Source organism: Protomyctophum parallelum (assembly GCF_964188405.1).
Source record: "Protomyctophum parallelum genome assembly, chromosome: 1".
NCBI lineage: Eukaryota > Metazoa > Chordata > Actinopteri > Myctophiformes > Myctophidae > Protomyctophum > Protomyctophum parallelum.
In genome coordinates, this window is record NC_139697.1 from 40,566,746 (window position 1) to 40,587,748 (window position 21,003).

The window sequence follows — 21,003 nt, forward strand, 5'->3', positions numbered from 1 at the left end:
TGTGTGTGCTTAACCTGTCACATAGGCATAAATACGGTCATCAAGAGCCACAAGGGACGAGCCACCATGTTGAAGGCCAATTCTGTGGTGTGGTTGTGTTCTGTACATCAGAGGTATAGGTAGGCTAAATGTTTTTGCAACAGGCTTCTAAGGCCATCAAACATCCCATGTTAAAACACTGTAGTTCAATGTTGACCCTGTGATTGCTGACTGAACCTTCACAGAGTCATAGCACCTGACTGAGACCCACTGTTCACGACGTAAGAACCACACCTTTGAGAAAGCTTAAGGTTGTTTATTGAATGAAAAATAATGGACAATGGCGAAAGGGCCTTTCTGTGTGGAGTTTGGATGTTCTCCCCGTGTCCCCTAGGGTAGGTACCCTCACAAAAAACATGCAGTAATCCTGGTCACTAAACTGCCTCCCCCTGGCCAGCCGGGGCGCCTGATGGAGGGGAAAGGAACTGGTTGGAATAACGTGTTCCTTCCACGTTCTACGTCCAACCAGGGAAACTCCCCCCTGTCAGGTGTAAAGGAGCAACTTGGACACTCAGGCATGAAGGAAGCATGAGTTCAAGTCCGTTGCTCTCCCCTTGTCCCCCATATATGGGGACTAGGTTGGTGGAGGGTGTGTAGAGTTACAAAATCGTGGGATAAAAAATAAATATATTAAAAAAAAGAATGGACAAGGGGAAAGGGCATAGGTTCTGGGAGGGTTGCTGACCCAGGAGTTTGGCGAAGAGGTCATTTGCATCATCGGCACGGCTTTGTGCATTGGACGGTGACCCCCCATGCAGGAATCTGAGAAATGGGAGAGGAGAGGGAGAGAAAAAGCTAATTTGAATAGAAACTGAAAACGGAGGAGCAGGGAAAGAGCAACTATGGATGTGAATGAGGTGGAGGTGGGATGTGAAAAGCCTGTTGGAAAGCGGCTTGTGTATGCGACGCAGGCAAGACAAGTGAATAATGCAAAAACCATAGCTAAGGCTTCTGGGTGGTTTGGGCAGGATTTAAGTAGTGCCCATGATTTTGGTATAGGACGGGGTAAAGGTGTAGTTCTCCCCCATATCTGTTGTCCCAACTCCATTTACTGAGCTCAACCCTTAATTTCATGGAGCGGAGCCAAAAAGGCCCACATTAGAGGTACATAATATATGAGTAAGCATGTATCTGGGGCCAAAAGCAACAGCGGGAGCTTGATCAAGTCAGTCAAAAGGACACCATAGGACTTTATGCCCAGGGTCCTGAAGAAGAATCATTGCTCATAAACGGCCATGTCTAAGAGGTTTCAGAGATCTATTAGTCTCTCAAGATTGTGTCGCTGTTTTTCCGTTATTTGCCGATGGGATTCTCAGATTGGAGATCTATGGATCTGCAGGGCTCTGGCCCTTCAGGTAAACATGACATGAATGTAACATTGCGTTTTGACATGCTTAATGTTTTATACATGTTTTGCCACTAGATGTCACCCAGACACAAGTTGAACATCAAAGTAGACCTGCATGGGCACAAAGCTAGTTTGGTTTATGTTTAAATGCATTTGTTTGTAATACAATTTATTAGAATCTAACATCTTATAATAGGATTAATAGCACTGGACAAGATGCTCACCATGATAACTAATCTTGGCCATGATCTTATCAAACAGATCTTTATCAAACAGAATAAAACTAGTAGGTTACTTAATCGCTCCAGGTTCTCAAATAAACGTGCAAATAGGCTATATTACATTTTATGTGCCATCCTTTAGTTTTCAGGCACATGCATGATGCAGTTTTGGTTGTAAACAGTAAAACTGTGGTTCTCAGTCTACGGCTGTTGAAGTTGAAGCAGAGCCGAAGAGTTTGATCAATCCTCAAGCCCCCCCCCCCCCCCCCCCGCAGCCCCGCCTCCCCGCACCCCCCCCCCCCCTCCCGCCGCAGCGCGGAAAAAAATAAGTTGTTTTCGCTGGTACTTTTAAAGCAGCTTCTATAGGCCAATGTCCAAGCCAAGGTGAGGACTTTCAGGACTATATTATTATTATGAGAGAGAGAGAGAGAGAGAGAGAGAGAGAGAGAGAGAGAGAGAGAGAGAGAGAGAGGGAGATATAGAGAGATGCGGAGGGAGAGAGAGAGAGATCATAGGCGGCGGGTGCGTTTTACCTTTGGGTAGGCTACAGAATTGCGTTGGGGGGGGGACTGTCGCGGCCGAGCGAAGCGAGGCCGCCGCCGCGGATTTATTTATTTATTTATTTATTTCCCAAATGGTCTAAAAATTAGTTCTTTAGCATACTTTTACCAATGAATTAGCCTATACACAGACAGCGACTGATCAGCCTATTTTGGACGATATGGGTCTTTTCTCGAGTCAGTGTGTAGTCTCACTAGTCTGTGGTTAGGTCTCTTTGGTGAATTCTTGATCAGTGTTATTATGTCACGCCTCAAGAACAACTACAAAAGAAACCCGATTAGCACTTTTTAACACCTCTTGGACGGCCGGTGTCTCTCAAGACAGACTGTTGCCTGAGGAACAACAGGGGAGGCGCTGTTTTCCCGAATATTTGACGATGGGATTCTCAGATTGCCGGCGGAGAGGTCCAAAATGTTCGGAATTCCCAGAAAATATGTAATGTAAATGTAAAATGTCCACGAAAATCTTCATGGGGGCCGAAAGGGGCCCTAGGATTCTTCATGGGGGCCATGGCCCCGTGGCCCCCACAGACTCTACGTCGCTGAGTTGAAGTACATAGAAATGGGCAGTAGGTGTCGCATTAGCTTTAGTTATTAACTGAAGGACTGGTTGGAAAGCTGTTTTGCGTTGCCAGATGATCAGAGGTTGGTCTCGGAAACCCAGACGTTTTTGAGTGGTGGAAGGAACAGCAATGTCGTCCTAACCTATGTGACTATGTGACTGTAGTTGTTTAGAGTACCAGTAGGGGCAAAAGTGGCGCTGTTGTGCCAGAAACAGAGAGAGAGAGAGAGAGAGAGAGAGAGAGAGAGAGAGAGAGAGAGAGAGAGAGAGATAGTGTTGCACTGTTGCCTGCTAATTACACAGAGAGAGAGAGAGAGAGAGAGAGAGAGAGAGAGAGAGAGAGAGAGGCAGGGGAAGAGGGGAGTTGCACCACTCAGTTCACACGGGTGTGATTTTTTATTTCAGTGGTCGACTTGCAAGTCTGCCCCCCCTGCTTACAGCGGCTGTAAGCACTGGACCAGGGCTATATGGATACTGTCAAAGTATAGACATCTTTAGTGTAGGTCTAATCAATCTGATTCAAGCAAATGGATGAATAGGCCTAACCTTACCGCACACTGAACATAGATTTAGGGTAGGTTGGCTACCTATAGCCTATGTCCTCTCTCTTGTCACTTAATTGTGTTCAAGTCAAGTGCATTTCTTTGTTTTGAATGGAGACAATAATAATAATAATATGTTTAATATATATTAAATAAATATGATTGTATTACATAATAATATGTAGGCTGGCTATATAATATATTATTTATAATAATAAATGTATAATAATCTATAGGCTATATGCTATAATATTAATAGACTACATTATAATAAAAACATATTTGAATGAATTGTGTTTCAAAAAGCTCTCAATCAAAAGACTCGAGGTGAGTGAGGCGAGGTGATGTAACTCTAGGCCTATACTGTCTGTCAATATCTTATACCTGTACGGTCTAGCTCTTAAAAATCACCATACTTAATTTTAATTCTCAGCCATCGACGTGGCGTTTAAATAGGAACACGTATTTGGTTGTACAGTAGGCTATCCCCTAAGTGAAAGGGGGTTCATAATGAATATATTTTCATACGGTGGGGGTGGCTCTAATTCACCAACACCGATCATGTTCCATTTCATTAAGGTGCTTTATTGCCATAATAAAAGACACGGTAGCTCAAGGCGGGGCCACGGGAACGCGCGAGCCGCTGGCGGTCGCGTTCGTTTTTACACACGCGCAGTGGCTAGTGTTGCCATGTCTGCTTATATTAAAGCGATTTTGCATGGGCTTGTTTTTTCTGTAAAACTTGGTGACTTGTTTCTTTAAGGCAAGCCGTATACTTATTTGGGTTTCTGATGTTGTTTAAACTTTAAACCAGTGGTTCTTAAACATTTTCATGGCAATGTGACACCCCACCCCCGGGCCTTCCCCATTTGACCACAGGAACAGTCAGCAGTCCCCCAAAAAATATTCCATGCCAAGATTTGACATATGTTTGTTTTTTTTAATATTCCAAAATTACTAGATTTTCAGACCTAGAATAGCAGACATTTTATATCGGCTATATTCCAAAATCCGTAGTAGCCCTAGTCGGTATTAGTCGCTTATTTTTGGCTTGTTTTCACAAAACCTGGCAACATTGACACTGGGCAGCAGAATCACGTCAGCTGTCTCTGTAGCTCCTAAACTTCACACACAAGCACCGACCAGGCGACCAGCCGACCACTATGTCGGGATAGCGTGCACAAAATCCAGTTTGCCTTTCTTCCTAAAGCTTCAAGCTTTCAACAAGGATATATATATACCGGTGTTCTTCACACACATTATACGTTCTTCTCTTCAGGATGTTTTACAGTCTGGAAAAATGGGATTCACCGGCGGGTGGAAACTAACGTTGGCTCTTTGTAATTCAATCGGTGTTTTGCTTTCCATCGCCGGCCGGAGGAGCAGCAGTGATCCGCCGTGTAGGGCTGTGTGACCCGGGGAGAGGTGCCCTGTGGACCCGCCGGGGGAAACAAGTTGCTTTATACCTCTATTCATTCATGGACTACTAAATACCATCTGAAATCTATTCGTAATCAAAGAGAAACAGCCAGTGACAATGGAGACTGTGATGGAAAGAGAATGCAGCGCGCTGGGAGGACTTTTCCAGACAGTAATAGGGGATATGAAGGTAAATATTAATTTTAATCTGCCACCGTCTTAATTAGCCTATATCATGAACTGAAATTAAACTCTTATTACGTGTGCGCAAATGATAAAGCCATGCTGCATGTGTCATGTAATAATAATAGGCTGTTCCTGCCATTGGGGCTACCCGGGGCGACATGCGTTACAATATCATCCTGCGGTTATAGGCGCACAATAGCAGAGGCTAGTCATTATCCTTCATAGATACTACTTGTAGATATATATGCCCAATTAATTTCATAATGAGAGAGAGAGAGGCTCCGGGGCCGTGTCTCTCTCTAGGTTGTTTCGTGGGCCTAATTGTGCGTATACTGCAGAGAGGTGCGGTGGGTGTGTTCTGTTCCATTGACAACTAACGCAGTCTAGTCTTCAGACGGCTTTATTATGTCTCCTGGCTGTACCAGAACGCCTGGAGATGAGTGCTCCATCGTGATGATCACATAACAGGCTTCTGTCGACAATGATTTTCATTGATTTAACCATAGGTTTTAACATAGGATTAATAATAAATAATCTATAGGATATATGATTTTTCTGGTTGTGTTGTGTGATCTGGTATTTCATTGTTTTTTCTCGATTTCCTTTGTTAAGGAATGTCCCCCCAAACCAATGTGTGGATAACAAACGTGCTATTTTAGTGGTGTGTGTGCGTGTGTGTGTGTGTGTGTGTGTGTGTGTGTGCGCGCGCGCGCGGCCGCGCGCTAATCCAAACCTACTGACCTAGTATGGGTGCGCGTGCGTGAGTGCGCACGTCGCACTTTGACACCATAATGGATAGACCAGACCAGTACACGCACGCACTTCTGAAAGAGCTATGTGACGTCATAACAGGTGGTTTTCTGACAGGTGTGCTTTGGAGTGGGCTCCCCTTCTCACTCTGTAGCCATCAGAGCATATTAAGGTTTATTTATTTTTTCATTTTTGTCGATGATGACCAACCTGTGACTAAGTGTGCATGATCATTTAATCAGAGTTGTCCCGATATTGGAAAAGCTGATACTGCCTAAAATGCCATCGATATCGGCGAGTATGTCAGTCTAGTATGCCAATCCGATGCCACATAATTTATCACATGAGTAATCAATTATTTTGTATTTTGAATGTTCCAGATGATGTTGCACTACTGTTTTATATAGTATTTTTGTCATTTTGTATTTATGCCTACAGTAGAACAGTAGTTCTCAAACCTTTTATTTTCAGAGTTGCAGACCTGTAAGGGTACATTTGGTTCCATTGGTATACACTTTCAGAGTTGCAGACCTGGCTGTAAGGGTCCATTTGGTTCCATTGGTACACTATCAGAGTTACAGACCTGTAAGGGTCCATTTGGACACTCTGAGTTACAGATCTGTAAGGGTCCATTTGGTTCCATTGGTACACTATCAGAGTTACAGACCTGTAAGGGTCCATTTGGACACTCTGAGTTACAGATCTGTAAGGGTCCATTTGGTTCCATTTGTGCAGAGTTGCAGATCTGTAAGGGTCCATTTGGTTCCATAATTGGTACACTATCAAGTTACAGACCTGTAATAGTCCATTTGGACACTCTGAGTTACAGATCTGTAAGGGTCCATTTGGTTCCATTTGTACACTCTCAGAGTTACAGACCTGTAAGGGTCCAGGAACCCCCTCAAGGAACCCTGAGAGTCTAACCCAACTTTGAGTACAACTGTCCTAGATCTTTTTTAAATTACACATTGGTAATGGTATCGGATCGGTACTCTGTAAGTGTATCAACCAATACGCAAGTTATGGTTATCGGAATCCATTCTGTATCGGGAAGGAAAACAAATCGGTATTCGGTGCATCTCTAGATTTAATGAGTACATTTACATTATCAATATAGCCTGAGGAAAGATGATTATGAATTCCTATAGTGATGTTTGATTCATACAGATTGCTGAGAGGCACTTCAGCCCTCAAGGAAATTGCCCAAGTTTAAATGTTAATCTCTTAATTTGAATGGGTTGAATGCCTATGGGTTTAAATCTATTAGCCTTCTATACGCCTGTTTTATTCTGAAAATAGTTAGTTAAATGAATTTAACTGATAACCAATATGGTTTACATACAACATGAATCACTAAGAATAGCATAGTCATTCAACAAGTACTTTCACACCCCCTTTTATGTTGTACTTTTGCCTTAACTCCAAATAGAGAAACAATAGATTTAAGAGAGCTGAAGCTCTTAACAGTTCCTCTCCAATCTAACGGTTATCACATCGATCGGCCACCGATCGGTGATTGGCTGATTTTCTGATCTGAAACCAATCTTTTATGCCATTTTGGAGGTATAAATCAGATATAGTATAATATTGTTTTGCATCTTTTTGACAGGCTTAAACATTCTCCCCTTCCTTCCCATGCAGTTGCACACAGGAACAGTTTAGATGTGGGTTTTGACATAAAAATATGCACAAGATCGGTTTCGGTAACGGCTGATCGTGAGAAAAACAATCAGTGATCGGGATCGCTCCCAAAAAACCCGATCGGTGCATCTTTACTAACAGTGGGTAGAGCTATTGAATCAAATGTAAATTATTGAATAAAATGTAAAACCGTCAACAGCTTGTAAGTATTAACAGGTTGACTGCGGACCATTTTACAGCCTTTTTCAGGCTAGACTGCCTATGTTTAAAACAGGTCGGTGCACAGCCACTGCACCGACCACTGAGTTGCTTGTCATGAAAATCCACTTTAAAACAGTGTAATCGCTTGTTGTAGTGTAGAAAAGTATTCCATAGTGGCGATCACAACAACAGACCAGGCAGCGCACAGCTTCGTCCTCCGGCAACTTCTCCATTGTAAACAATTGGGACTCAATTTCCCCTTTGCACGCCGGAGCGACGGAGCTTTTTGTGATGACGTCATCAAAACGTGTCTCATATCCCATTCTATCTGGTGGATTGCCCGTATCAAAAACGTGGATTAAACAATGAAAACATAACTCGGGCAACTCGCAAACCTCAGGATAAGTGTTCTACAATTAACTCAAGCAACTCGTGTTTAGAAGTCACGCACATCCCCTGTTTCTTGATGCTGAAAAACAAGACGCTCTTGAATGTTCCAGAATTTAAAACAAACGGCAGCAGATACGACGTTTCGACCCTCCCTTGTGGTCTTTTTCAAGTGTGACAGCTTGTAAGTAATCAAAGGATCTGCAGTATAAAAGTGAACTCAAAGTCACCAGAAAAATGAATAGAAAACTACAGTAAAACAATTTGACTTTTCTTGGTAGTCTTAAGTGCTATTACTGTATGTTGAGGAAACTCTACACACACCAGTAGTAACAACTTGGTAGTAACAACGTAGAAACATTAACTTTTGCATAATTGCCTTTTGCTCTAGAGTTTTGATGCATTTAACTTAAAGTATCTTCTTGTTTAACAGGAATTATAGACATACAGGTGGCTTGGCTACCAAAACACTGAGGCTAATGGTATACGCATGTGAATATGAATACTGCAGTTTAATCCAAGCCAAATGTTTAATTCATAAACCTGGATAGCAGACAGTCCAGACATATGCTATTACTAAATTACAGGAGGGTGAAAGTGGCTTTTGAGCCCCAATCCCCCGCCGGCGGGAGATTGGGGCTGTCCACCTCATGAACAGCTCTCAGCGGGTAAATGGGGCTGGTCAAGGTCTCAGGTTCCAACTCCGATATTTTAGATTTTCCCTCCCGGACCCCCGTGGAGTTTAAGAGGAATATGAATGCTGTGGTTTACAGCTAATCATAGTGTAATGTTTTATTCATAGAAGTGACTCGCAGACAGTTTTCTCTGCTTAGCATAATGAGTTGGTGTGTGAAGGTGGAGAGCTGTAACTCTGTGTATGAGACAGACTCTTGGCTGCAACTTCATGTCAACATTGTCCATGTGTAGGTGGGGGTTGTCTGTCTGTATGTGTGGGAAGTTGATGTGAGGGTTGCATGTGTGCGTGTACTGTACATGTGTGCCTATTCACTACAGCCAGTATTTGTGTTTGAAGTTAACGAGCTTTGTACAGTAGACCTACTGTATGTATGTGTGTTGGTCTCCATGCATTTGTGTGTGTAAATACAGTATGAACGGTATGCGTGTGTTTATTCTTGCTGCAGACATTATTACTGTTTATCCATTTAAGTGGAACTGATCAGCATGCTGTATCCATGGAAGAGAACTATGCAAACACCATGACGTACTTTATGCTGGTGTGAAATCCGACATTCACATCTGTCTTTGAAGAACACTTTATAGTTGTTCCACGCACTATGTGTCTTGTGTGTGTGTGTATATCAGTGCTGAACTGGGCCTTCTGGAGTTATATCGGTTATCAGCTGTAGTTCTAGTATGGTACCGTAAACATCACTAGTACTGTGTTGTACCCATACTGGGTCTACAGTTCCAGGCTGTATCTAATACAATTCAGTATATTATAGGCTGCCATGCTGTGGAAGGGATGCTGTGAAACTGCTATGCTAAGTAAAGTGGAGAGATGTAGACCTTGTTCACAAATGCAACCAAGTATGGCCTAGTACAGGCCAGGGTAATATAAAGGGTATATAAGGGTTCGCAACGTTTTTGGCTGGGGACCCCCGGAAATGCTTTGGCCATGTCTCGCGACCCCCACCCCCCCTCCCCACCCCCAATACAAACTGACAAAATAATAGAGAAAATATATCATAAATGAATACCAGATATAATCATTAAGGAAAGTTTAAGCATGTACTATGCTTGTACCATTTTTCCAGCCATTCAGCTTTTTTTTAAATAATTTGGGGACCCCCCAAAATAATTTGGCGACCCACAGGTTGAGAACCCCTGCTCTACATACCAGCACTACTTGCCGTTTCATCACTGTGTGGTTTCTGTACACTACAGTATCTGTACTGTCCTGTATTAGGCCTGAGTGTGGTTCAGTAACACAAGTGCTAGTAACACAGTACAGTGCTAGTATTTTTCAACTACTGACATTTTCCAATTCAGTATCAATTCCATGCCCCCTGGTTAAGAGTGATCTTACTGAAAGGCAATGGTGTATCTAAGGGAATGCCTTAGATATCTAAGGGTATGCCACCGGCTGCAGTATGGACTGAGCACTAATAAACGTTTAGCCTAACACTGATCATGCCATTACCGTAATCATATCAGAGCCAAAATAATCCCCCTAGTCTTGTTTGTGCTTGTTGTGCCTGTGAGCAGCAGTGAGTGGGGAGATTACATGGATGTATCAGATGGAGCATGTGCACAGCGTAGGGCCAAGGTAATGTAGCTTTAGTGCTGTGGCCAAATGGGTCAGTGTGACATTAAGGCGTGTTGGTACACAGTAAACATGGTAAACGATGGTTTAGGACTGTAGGGATGACGAGGAACAATCATCATTTTCAAAATTTGTTCATTACAGGTATTTATGCAGAACATACTGTACTGTTTCACTATGGATCCCTTTTAGCCCTTTAAAAACAATTTGTTTTGTTTTTATGTCGGCTATTAAAAAGAATCGCAGATATACAAGCTCACCGCACGTCACTTTGTGCCATGCTGCCATCTTGTACATCTGCTATTTTTTTACATTTTTGAAACATCTTGAAAGTGAGAACTATTGATTTAGAAGGCATTCATAGAATAAACCTCAGGTCTTAATGGGTGGACTAATTGGACAAAATGGGTGATAATTAAAAATTAAATCCATCTTTGCTATAGTTTTGTCACTTTTGCCAGACTAAAGTTATGCATCATAATTGTGAAACGTGTTGTTGTTGCCAATAGAAGCAGTGTTTTTAGACTGGTTGGTTGCGTCTGTGTCGGGTTAATGCACTTTCCCCTCTGGTATTCCATTCTGTTCAGTTCAGTTCCGAGCTGAGAGAGTGATGCCCAGCGTCACTGCTTGGTTACCGTCACTATGGTAACGCTGAAGTGGAGGGACACGAAAGGGAGGGGTAGGGTGTTGAGAGGACAGACGTCACAGGTGCATGCATGAAAACACACATGCACACACATACCTGCAATCATCATTCTGCCTTCCCCCCCCCCCCCCCCCCACCACACACACATACACACACACACACACACACACACACACACACACACACACACACACACACACACACAAACGCACACACAAATGTATTTCTTCCCTCTATACATTTGTCATACACACTTTCCCTCATATATAGTCATTTGTAGTTGTACAGTCTACACAGATCTCTCCCTTTCTCTCAGGTCTCTCTCTTTCTCTCTCTCTCTCTCTCTCACACACGCACACACACACACACACACACACACACACACACACACACACAGGCTTGAGGGCAGGGCTATTGCATCTATCAATCACGTAGGACATAAATTGTAACCAAGGCAACCAGAGGCAGCAGCAGCAGTTCCATTCAGCCCAGTGGTCCTTTACGATCCAATGTCTGCATCACTGAATGAATAATATCTCTGCATTTTTCATCACAGATGTGGCTGTCGGTCGTCTTTATCTCAGGTTGTTTGTGATGATAGCATTTTATGTTCTTGGCTCAGCATTTACCCCAGAGTTACATTTGGCCGCCTCTCCTTTTTTTAACCTACAGTCATACTCTGCAGCAAAAGTTTGGAAACTTAACTTTGGTCCATTATTTCTCCACTTTTATAATACCAATTGGTATTGTATGTTTTATCATTTTAATCGTTGATTAGTCACCTTTACAATGAGGTATAGATTGTAAAGATTGGGCATTAGTGGAATGAGCAACACAGCTAAACGTGTGGGTAGCGCCTCCAAAAAAATTGCCAATATGGCAAGTGCTTGGTATGGATGGTACGGCAGGCCATTCCATCCTCTCCACTCCAAAATGCTGGAGGTAGGCTACTCTGTGATGATCCTGGCTCTGTGGGGGCGAGCGTTGTCATCCTGGAGGATGGGGTCCCAGATTCTGAACATATGGGATCTCCGCTGGCTCCAGAATCTCATCCCGATATCTCACTGCATTGATATTGCCTTCAGTGATGACAACTTCAAGTTCTGTCTTGCCTGTGAGAGAGATTCTGCCCCATATCATGCCAAACTGTTGTGGCTGCGTATGTATCTTCCTCCTGCTACCGAGTTCCCTAACACTATATATCATACTATAATTCTAACAATATGTGTGATGTGTGTTTGTGTGAGTGTGTGTGTGTCAGAAACAAAGCATTATAGCATTATCTCCTCATTGCCTGCACCAATCGCTCACACAGGCATTGACCATATGAATATGGAGGGCGTAACGGAGCCCTTTTTTCGATTTGACACATTAATGATTAATAATGAATTTATTAGTGAATTAAAAATGCGACCAGGGCGCAGTACCCCCCGCGGCCAACAGGGGGGGGGGGGGGCAAATATCTCACAACGGGTAAGGGCTAGTATATATAATGAAGGAAAAAGGAAACCTATCCTCTCTCCACCCTCTGGTGGAGAAATGCACAGTGACATACAGATCGAGAGACACATAGACATAGACAGCCTTTATTATGATACCTTCAAACTCTCTGCTTCACAAATGGCTCAAAAGACAACAGCGCAGCTGGTCCATATTCACGAATCAGCAGCCTTTAGCCTACTTTGCACTATTAGCCTATTCCAAAGAAGAGTTAGCCCTCCATTCAGTCTCCCATTGTCCCGGCAACCTGGCCCACATTTCCACAACGACCTCGCCAGTATTTCAGCGCTCTTTAATTGGGCAATAGTTTTGTTGCAAGGTGAACATGCAAACCAGCCATTATCCTTAATAGCTGTGTGAGTTTAGCCAACATGATTGGTCAGAGTGACCGCTTCATGACAGAAAAGCCCAGTTTCAGTCTCTACTGTTATTATGTCCTGTTGAAGTGTCCGTGAAGCTGCAATACAATACAACTTATTTTAGTGGGGGGAGGGTAAAAAACCTTTAGGATCTCTTCATTATAGCTCAACAGAAATGCCGGTGCTCGCATGGGGGACCAGGGTTCTGAGGAAGAATTATACATTTCACTATATTGTATATATTTTACCATAGTACTTATATAGTATTTTACTCATATAATATATTATGATATGACACGATATTTAGTAGGGGCCAAGATGTCTCCGCTAGGCCTGATACAGTAGCTATTGTTTTTGTTACAACCTGTCTATCATGGTTCAGCTTGTCCTGTATAGCAGCTAGTAGGCTATACTAACTATGATCCAATCCCTGTGCTCGGTAGCAGAACCACCATACAACCCAAGACAAATTTCCCTTGTTGACAATAAAGTTTACCTTGACCTTGAACTGACCTGTGTCAGACTGTGTGCCTAACGTAGCTTACTTCTCCCCATGATATCATGTCAATTAGTTTGTGTGCCCTTGTAATCAACAAACTATACTGTAAAAGATAGTCGAACATTGGCCAAATTGTGAATAATATAAAAAAGAAAGAGCCCGCCTGCTTGATTAGTCTACTGTTTGATTGGACTACTGGTTGAGTTAAGATTTGGATGACAATACGTTTGATATCTGGATATGTCTTGACATTTTGTCTCCTTTTCTTCCTCTTCAGGGCAGTTACCCAGTGTGGGATGATTTCATCAGCAAGGCTGGCAAGTTGCAGTCACAGCTCAGGTAACGCACGTTGACACATTTCTCTCTTCTTGGTTCAGGAATGTCCAAAGAATTGTCAAAACTGGTGGATTACTAACACACTGCTGTTTTAGTTATGTGTACTAACTAACTTACTGCAAATAATAAAGAAGTACCTTTTTCCTGCTTTGGGGTGCAGGCTAGAGCCTAGAGCGTTTTTGAACTGAAGCCTCGATCATTAGTCAAAGTGCGTATAGCTAAGTTTCCTTTGAAGTACTAACCTACTATACTAAACCAGCTCAGTGGCCTTGTGGTTAGTGCCCGCTCTGAGACTGTCTGAGAGGTCAAGGTTCAATCAAAAATAAAAAGTGACCCAATGCATCTCTTCATGTCACTCAGCATCAAGGGTTAGACTGGGGGGGGGGGGGGGGGGGTAGGTCCTTGTGACATACTAGCGGCTTGTCCTTGATGTACATCAAGCTGCCTCACGCTACAGAAAGGAAGCTCCGGCTGGGCCACATGGCTCAGGAAATGCGCACCTGCCTGTGTGTGCATGTGCTCGTCACGTGCATGCACATGCATGACCCCATAACGCTAACGGTAACCTGTTTACCCTAACCTTAACCCTAAACCTTATAGCTTAAAGGTTAAGGTCAATGGGTCATGGTCCTCACCTATAGGCGTTGGCTCATCTTTTTCCATCCTTCATGAGGTGATCCATGCCTTAAAACGGTAGAAGTGCACGCACGTGCTCACGCATGCACACGCACGCTGTATCATTCATAACCCAGGCTGGTGAAAATCCAATCAGTCTGCCTCATTAAGTGTATAAATGTCAGACGCTCTCTGGTCCTGTCACCAGCTCTCTGCTCCACTGCTCTGCTGTCACACAGTTTGTAGTGCACGCACGCACACACACACACGCACACACACACACACACACACACACACACACACACACACACACACACACACACACACACACACACACACACACACACTTCACGCACAAATGCCTTAGAATGACACACATGCTGAAGGTCACACACATGCTCGCATATTCAGTATATACACACATGCACATAGATGTGTACCTTTATACATGCACATGCGTCCTATGATGAATGAATATGCGCTTGCACTCACTCGCTCTGTCAACTGACCACCTATGCAGACACCCCCCTTGTATTCAGTCAGACACCCAGCGCCAACTGCACGCGCACACGCATGCTTGCATGTACACACGCATGCGTGCACTCAGACCGGTGCGTGTGAGCAGGTTGGGCACCTGCTCACACGCATGCACCCTGTCAAGCACACGCACGCACGCGTCGCACGCGCAAGTATGCAGCCCACCACCCAGCCCCACCTTCCCCCCCACACACACACACACACACACACACACACACACACGATGGGCACTACTCCATTAACCTTGCCAGACTGTGTGAGATTAATGATTGGTCCATAAAATGGTTATCAGAGCGTTGGATCAACATGGAGTCCCATGAGGCTCTGACGCAGGGACGCAGGTCACACAGGTCACACAGGGTCAAAGCTGATTAAAAACACATCTCTTCTTCCTCCTCCGTTGTAAGGAGAAAATAATAGTTCCATTCTGATTGTTGCATGCAACTTTGTAAATACATTTATTTATTTACAATGTATTTATTTATTAACTTACTCAGTGTGGCCACTTAATCCTGGTTTAACCACTTAACACTTATAACTCCAGCATCCGTACAAAAAGCAGCAGATCAACAACCTCACAACGCTGCACGATTGGCTATTTTCAGTGAAAAGTTTCCCCCACAATAACAGAAAATACACTAGTACAGAGCCTTGAGGGACTCCACTCAACCATATTACATACATCATCATCATTTTTCGACCGCGGTCGAGATAGTGGATTTCACAATATCACGCCAGACTTCCCGGTCCTTCATTGCCATCCCCAGTTCCCGCTTACTGATGCCTGTGTCCCTAGCGATGACATCAGGGAACGACAGTTTTCTACCTCTGGTCTGCTTTGAGGCAGGACTCCAGAGAAGAAGGGAAGATATAACCTCATTGTCAGCTCTGTAGCAGTGGCCGGAAAACTGTGTTCTTCTGGATTGGACTAGTGAAGAAACACGGGGCAGGTTGCCCGTGTTACATACATATTACATATTTACTATCCTAATTTATATAATCTACACTTTCTGATGTCATAGATTGTCTGTTTTCGGTTCATGACACCATCGTACGATGGAGCGTCAGTCTTCCAGTGTCGGATCCTTCAGTGTGTCCCCACCATAATTGTATTCATTCACATGTCTCGCCATATATGCCCCTGTCCGTTTTGAGCTATTCTCTTCTGCCCAGTAACATTCGAGAGTGTTAAAGTGACACACTTTATTTTTTGCGCACTCTGGTCGTGTCTGTTGCTCCACTGACCTCTACTTTGAGTTTCTTACAATAGGAATACATGAATTATTAAAAAGTAATCTCTTTTCCCTGTGCATCTGTCCCAGTTATTATTTCACTTGAAGCAACCTCCCTCTGGGCTCATCATGTTTGATTGTTCATAATGTCTCATGTCACACTATGGCTGACCCATGTTTCACAATTAAAGACAAATCTGTCAAAAAAACGACTTGAGAAATAGATACTGTAGTGACATTCAATTCAGTTTGATTTCCACTTCTATTGATCCTGCACAGTAAAATCCTCCAATATCCTGCAATATTGGAACCAAAGGGGGACTTATAGAGGTCCATTTGGTTCCATGCGTACAGAGTCAAATGAAACTAAAGGCCTTTTCAGACGGGGAGCAAGTGCCTTGGTAATTCATTTTCAGCGAGAGGCTGGCGATTATTTTGAACGTGCGGAGAAGTTGAGGGACGGAGACGCAAACGGGTGTGGTCGGAAAAATCGTGAAAATCTTTGAATCTATATCAGCAAACCTTTTTAACTCAAATCTTTGCTTCTGGGGTTAGGGTTAATAACAAAATATTTTGAGATGGGGATTTGCGGGCAAACTATATAGAATTCTGGGGGTCCTTGACATGAAAAGGTTTAAGAACCACTGACATAGGTTTTTCAGAAAACTGTCAGGATTTAGACCTCGTTGCCACCGAAGCCCATTATAAATAAAAGAAAGAAAATGAAATTCTATTGTGCATGTCATGTGCATGTCATCACCTGCATACCAGATTAGAGGAAATTTCAAAATATGATAAATATGCGTCATTAGGCGTCCTGTGGCACTGAGTGAGTTTTATGGGTTAAGGATTTCACAGTGCAGGTGCACGTTGCAAGCACAGTTTGACAAAAACTTCGGATGACAATTTACTAATGGACCTGTGCCTGGGTGTTAATCACTGGAAGTAGGTTTTTCGGGGGGGTTAGTTGAGTGTGAATAACGATAATTCCAGATTAAAAGACCAGATTGGTCATTGAAATCCGGATTACAACGGCATGAGGGGTGTGACCTTGGAGAAGAAGGTCCATTTTGGTTTATTTCATCACGTCAAACTGTGTGAAATGCATGCATGGCATTGCTGCTACCTTCTGCTACTTACTGCTGCTTTCTTTAACCCATTAAATGACCACTTTACATCTACCGTATATCTTCATATATTTGGTCCTCACTATCTGTGAGGACCTCTACTCTTATCTGTGTCTCGTTACTCTCGTAGGAGGGCTGTGGGCAGTTCAGAAACCTGTACAACAGTGACATTATCGATGGCGAATCCAACTGCAGGCTTTCTATTCCTGAAAATATGCAATGCGAAAATGGAAGCCATTGTTCTCACGATAATACAAATCGAAATATATATATATTTTTAAATGTTGTTTCAAAATAAAATGATGGAGTGGTGGAAGGGTTTATGAACTGCCCACAGCCCTTCTATGAGACACAGATAGAAAACAATTGTGCTATTTTATCATTAGTGAGGACTAATTATATGAAGATAAATTGAAAAGTGGTGAAGTGGTCCTTTTTAAGACCTACAAATGCCTGGTGAAATAATGGTTTCACCTACTTCACCTGTAAACCATGCAGTGACATGATAATAATATAGAAATATCCGCATTGTCATGCGTATGTTTATTTATTGTAAATTGAACATACAAATTTGATTGTCAACCCCTCGATAAACCTTGAGGGAATAATCCCTATACACCTATCACACCAGGAAATACAGATCTTCACACGCAGTGAATATTTTAAGTAATGGTGAGCTGGTGGAAGGGTTTATGAACTGCCCACAGCCCTTCTATGAGACACAGATAGAAAACAATTGTGCTATTTTATCATTAGTGAGGACTAATTATATGAAGATAAATTGAAAAGTGGTGAAGTGGTCCTTTTTAAGACCTACAAATGCCTGGTGAAATAATGGTTTCACCTACTTCACCTGTAAACCATGCAGTGACATGATAATAATATAGAAATATCCGCATTGTCATGCGTATGTTTATTTATTGTAAATTGAACATACAAATTTGATTGTCAACCCCTCGATAAACCTTGAGGGAATAATCCCTATACACCTATCACACCAGGAAATACAGATCTTCACACGCAGTGAATATTTTAAGTAATGGTGAGCTGTGTTATTAAGCTGTCGTATGTTCTGATGCCAGTACTCTGTCGTTTAGAAGATCTTGTTCTATTTCTGTCTCTCCAGGACGACGGTTGTCGCGGTAGCAGCCTTCCTGGATGCCTTTCAGAAGGTGGCTGACCTGGCGAATAACAGCAGAGGTACGATGGGGAACGAGAGTGTGTGTGTGTGTGTGTGTGTGTGTGTGTGTGTGTGTGTGTGTGTGTGTGTGTGTGTGTGTGTGTGTGTGTGTGTGTGTGTGTGTGTGTGTGTGTGTGTGTGTGTGTGTGTGTGTGTGTGTGTGTGTGTGTGTGTGTGTGTGTGTGTGTGTGTGTGTGTGTGCGCGCCCTTTGAGATGTCCTCATCAGTAATAGGGCTAGATGATAGGTGGGTGGTGAATGAGGATGATCAAGGAGATGAAGGCCTGTCAGAAGCAATACATTCTTCTGGTTCCTGCACTCACCAAGCTTTTTCCCCCCTTTTTTTTCACTAATACTGTGGTTGAAAGGCAGGTTGACTGTTTTCACCCTAGAAAAGAATGTCTTAAAAAGTGAAACAGGTCCTTGATTTGACTATGTACTTTGTATTAATTACGATTGATTACTGAATTGAAAACGGTGGACCCTCTCTTGTAAACAAGTGTAATACTTTATGGTGTCGTCCACTCACAGTTGACAGTTTTTGTATTGAGTTGTATAATATGTCTGAGCTGACAAATTTGCTATCTTTGAAAATTGTTTTTTGAAAATGTGTCCAAAATAGTGAATCCAGAGTTTAGGTCACTTTATCCAGGCTTTATGCTAAGTTATAAATAATATTGCACATTCTAGAGTAGTGTTATACTTACTTACTTACTTACTAAGTATAAGTTAAGTATATTATACTTAACTTCAAGCCCGATTCATACTTTGTCATACAACAGTGTTAAAATGGTCCACAACTGTTAATGTTCAGGATTCAAATGCAATACTAGCAAAAGTAGCAGATCTATAAGTTTGAAATGCATCTCTTTGCTCCGCGTTTCGAGCTTGTGAATCTGCTACCTTTAAAAAAAAAAAAAAGGATTTGGGCTTTTATTTATAGGACAGTACTGAAATGGGGAGAGAGAGATGGGGGAGTGACACGCAGTAACGGTCATCGGGATTCGAACCCGCCCCACGCTGTCAGGCTGCTAGGTGCCTGGACCGCTACGCCAGGCCACCCCGGGAACTGCTACTTTTGATGCTTTTGCGTAGTATGATCAAGTATGGCAAAAAAAGAAACGCAAAGAAATATTATTTTTTTGGTGATTCTGCTCGACAAGTTGACAACAATATGCTATAGTATTTTCACGTGTAAATGACTGGGAACTAACGAGTGCAAGCGGGGAGAAGTCTACGCACAGGAAAGCAAACCCAAATATAAAATGTTCACGCCATGTGTGTGTTGAGGCAAGGCTTTTAATCGACAACCCAAACACGCACACATGCACACCTACAGCGATGTGGCTATATCAGTAGCCTCTGTCTCCTTATCTGTGTACCTGTACGGCGAGATAAGGCCCCATTCATAGAATAGAATTAGAATTCAACTTGTGAGTCCATATCACCGCCCGCTTTACTGTATCACATTGACCGACTCCACCAGCTGCCTCATTTCCATAGATATCAGCCTCTCTAGGAATCCATTTACATGGATGAAGAGAGTGAGAGAGAGAGCAAGGGGCAGGTTAAAAGGTATGGAGCGATTGGAAGTGACGGCCGGGTCGTGCATTTTGGAGGAAGGGATGGTGAATGGAGGGGAGTAGACAGAGAGTGGGGCTGGGATTAATGGAAACGTGGAGAGAAGGGAATAAAGAGGATGCTAGGAGGGTAGACGGATGGAGAGAGTGGAGGAATAGAGGTGAAGAGGGGATGGAGGCTGCGAGTAAAAAAAGAGGGCTGGAGGAAGAGAGGAACGGACGAATGGACGGAGGCCATTTGCTGTGTCTGCCATGTCCAGGCCACCCAGCAGCCTGCTGCCTGGTCCTCATGGCAACAGGGATGGAAATCACTCTGTCCCTTATTACAGTATCCATCTATTCGCTCTGTCTGCATTAGTCTATCTACTGTATGTGTCTATTTGTGTCTGCCTGTTGTTTCTGCTTTATTTCTATGCCTATTGCAGTGCTCATAACATATTTTATACTACCCACCTATGGTTTCCAGGTGGTTTGCATAATACATTAATAAAACGGATGTTCGGCCCGTTAAGTAATCGTTCCTCCACATGCATGCCACACACACACACACACACACACACACACACACACACACACACACACACACACACACACACACGCACACACACACACACACACACACACACACACACACACACACACACACACACACACACACACACACACACACACACACCGCGGCACCTGCACTCAGTATCCCATAGACAGAGCCACAGTAGACAGAAGGCTACAGTGGGCCTGGCGCTGTTATTGTGCCAGCCTGCGGTTGCCATAGCAACCTGGGAGGATACCGTCCTTAAAGGGCCGGCGAAGGCTGTCAGTATGTCAGCTAGCGGAAACCTGGCTGGAGGGTAGAATGGAGCGTTGGAGAGAGGAGGAGAGGAGAGAGAGGAGCATAGTGTGCAAACAGATGAGAGAACGGAGGAGAAAAGGAAATAGGAAGGGAAAGAAAATAAAAGAAAAGAACAAAAGAATGAAAGGAGAACAGGAGAGGGGTAACACTGACTAGAGGTATAGAGAGAAGAGAACAGAAGCCAAAAAAAGGAAAGGAGTGGAAGTAGATAGAAGAGATGTAGAACAGGAGGAGGGGCATTATTTTGTACTTGTACTGCAATGTTGTCATGCAGATATAGAGAAGATTGCCACTCTGCACGTTCAGATGCGTCTGTCTTACTCCCCAAATTCACGCCTGTCACTTCCAATGGCTCCATCCCTTTTAACCCACCCTCTTGCTCTCTCTCTCTCTCTCTCTC

At 43.2% G+C, this 21,003-nt stretch overlaps 1 protein-coding gene across 3 annotated transcripts in view; it reads left to right on the forward strand.

The window, feature by feature from the left end:
• Nucleotides 1-4,425: 4,425 nt before the first annotated feature.
• Nucleotides 4,426-21,003, forward strand: part of LOC310865440 (protein MTSS 1-like) — a 75,651-nt gene continuing 59,073 nt past the window's right edge. For 2 of the 3 annotated variants that reach the window (XM_083774558.1, XM_083774559.1), the window contains exons 1-3: nt 4,426-4,881; nt 13,422-13,483; nt 18,118-18,191. In XM_083774558.1, the coding sequence (XP_083630684.1) occupies nt 4,810-4,881; nt 13,422-13,483; nt 18,118-18,191 (208 nt within the window). In that variant the 5' untranslated portion in view covers nt 4,426-4,809. Of the gene's footprint in view, nt 4,882-13,421; nt 13,484-18,117; nt 18,192-21,003 lie in introns of those variants that run through there. The other variant, XM_083774560.1, reaches the window with a different exon arrangement.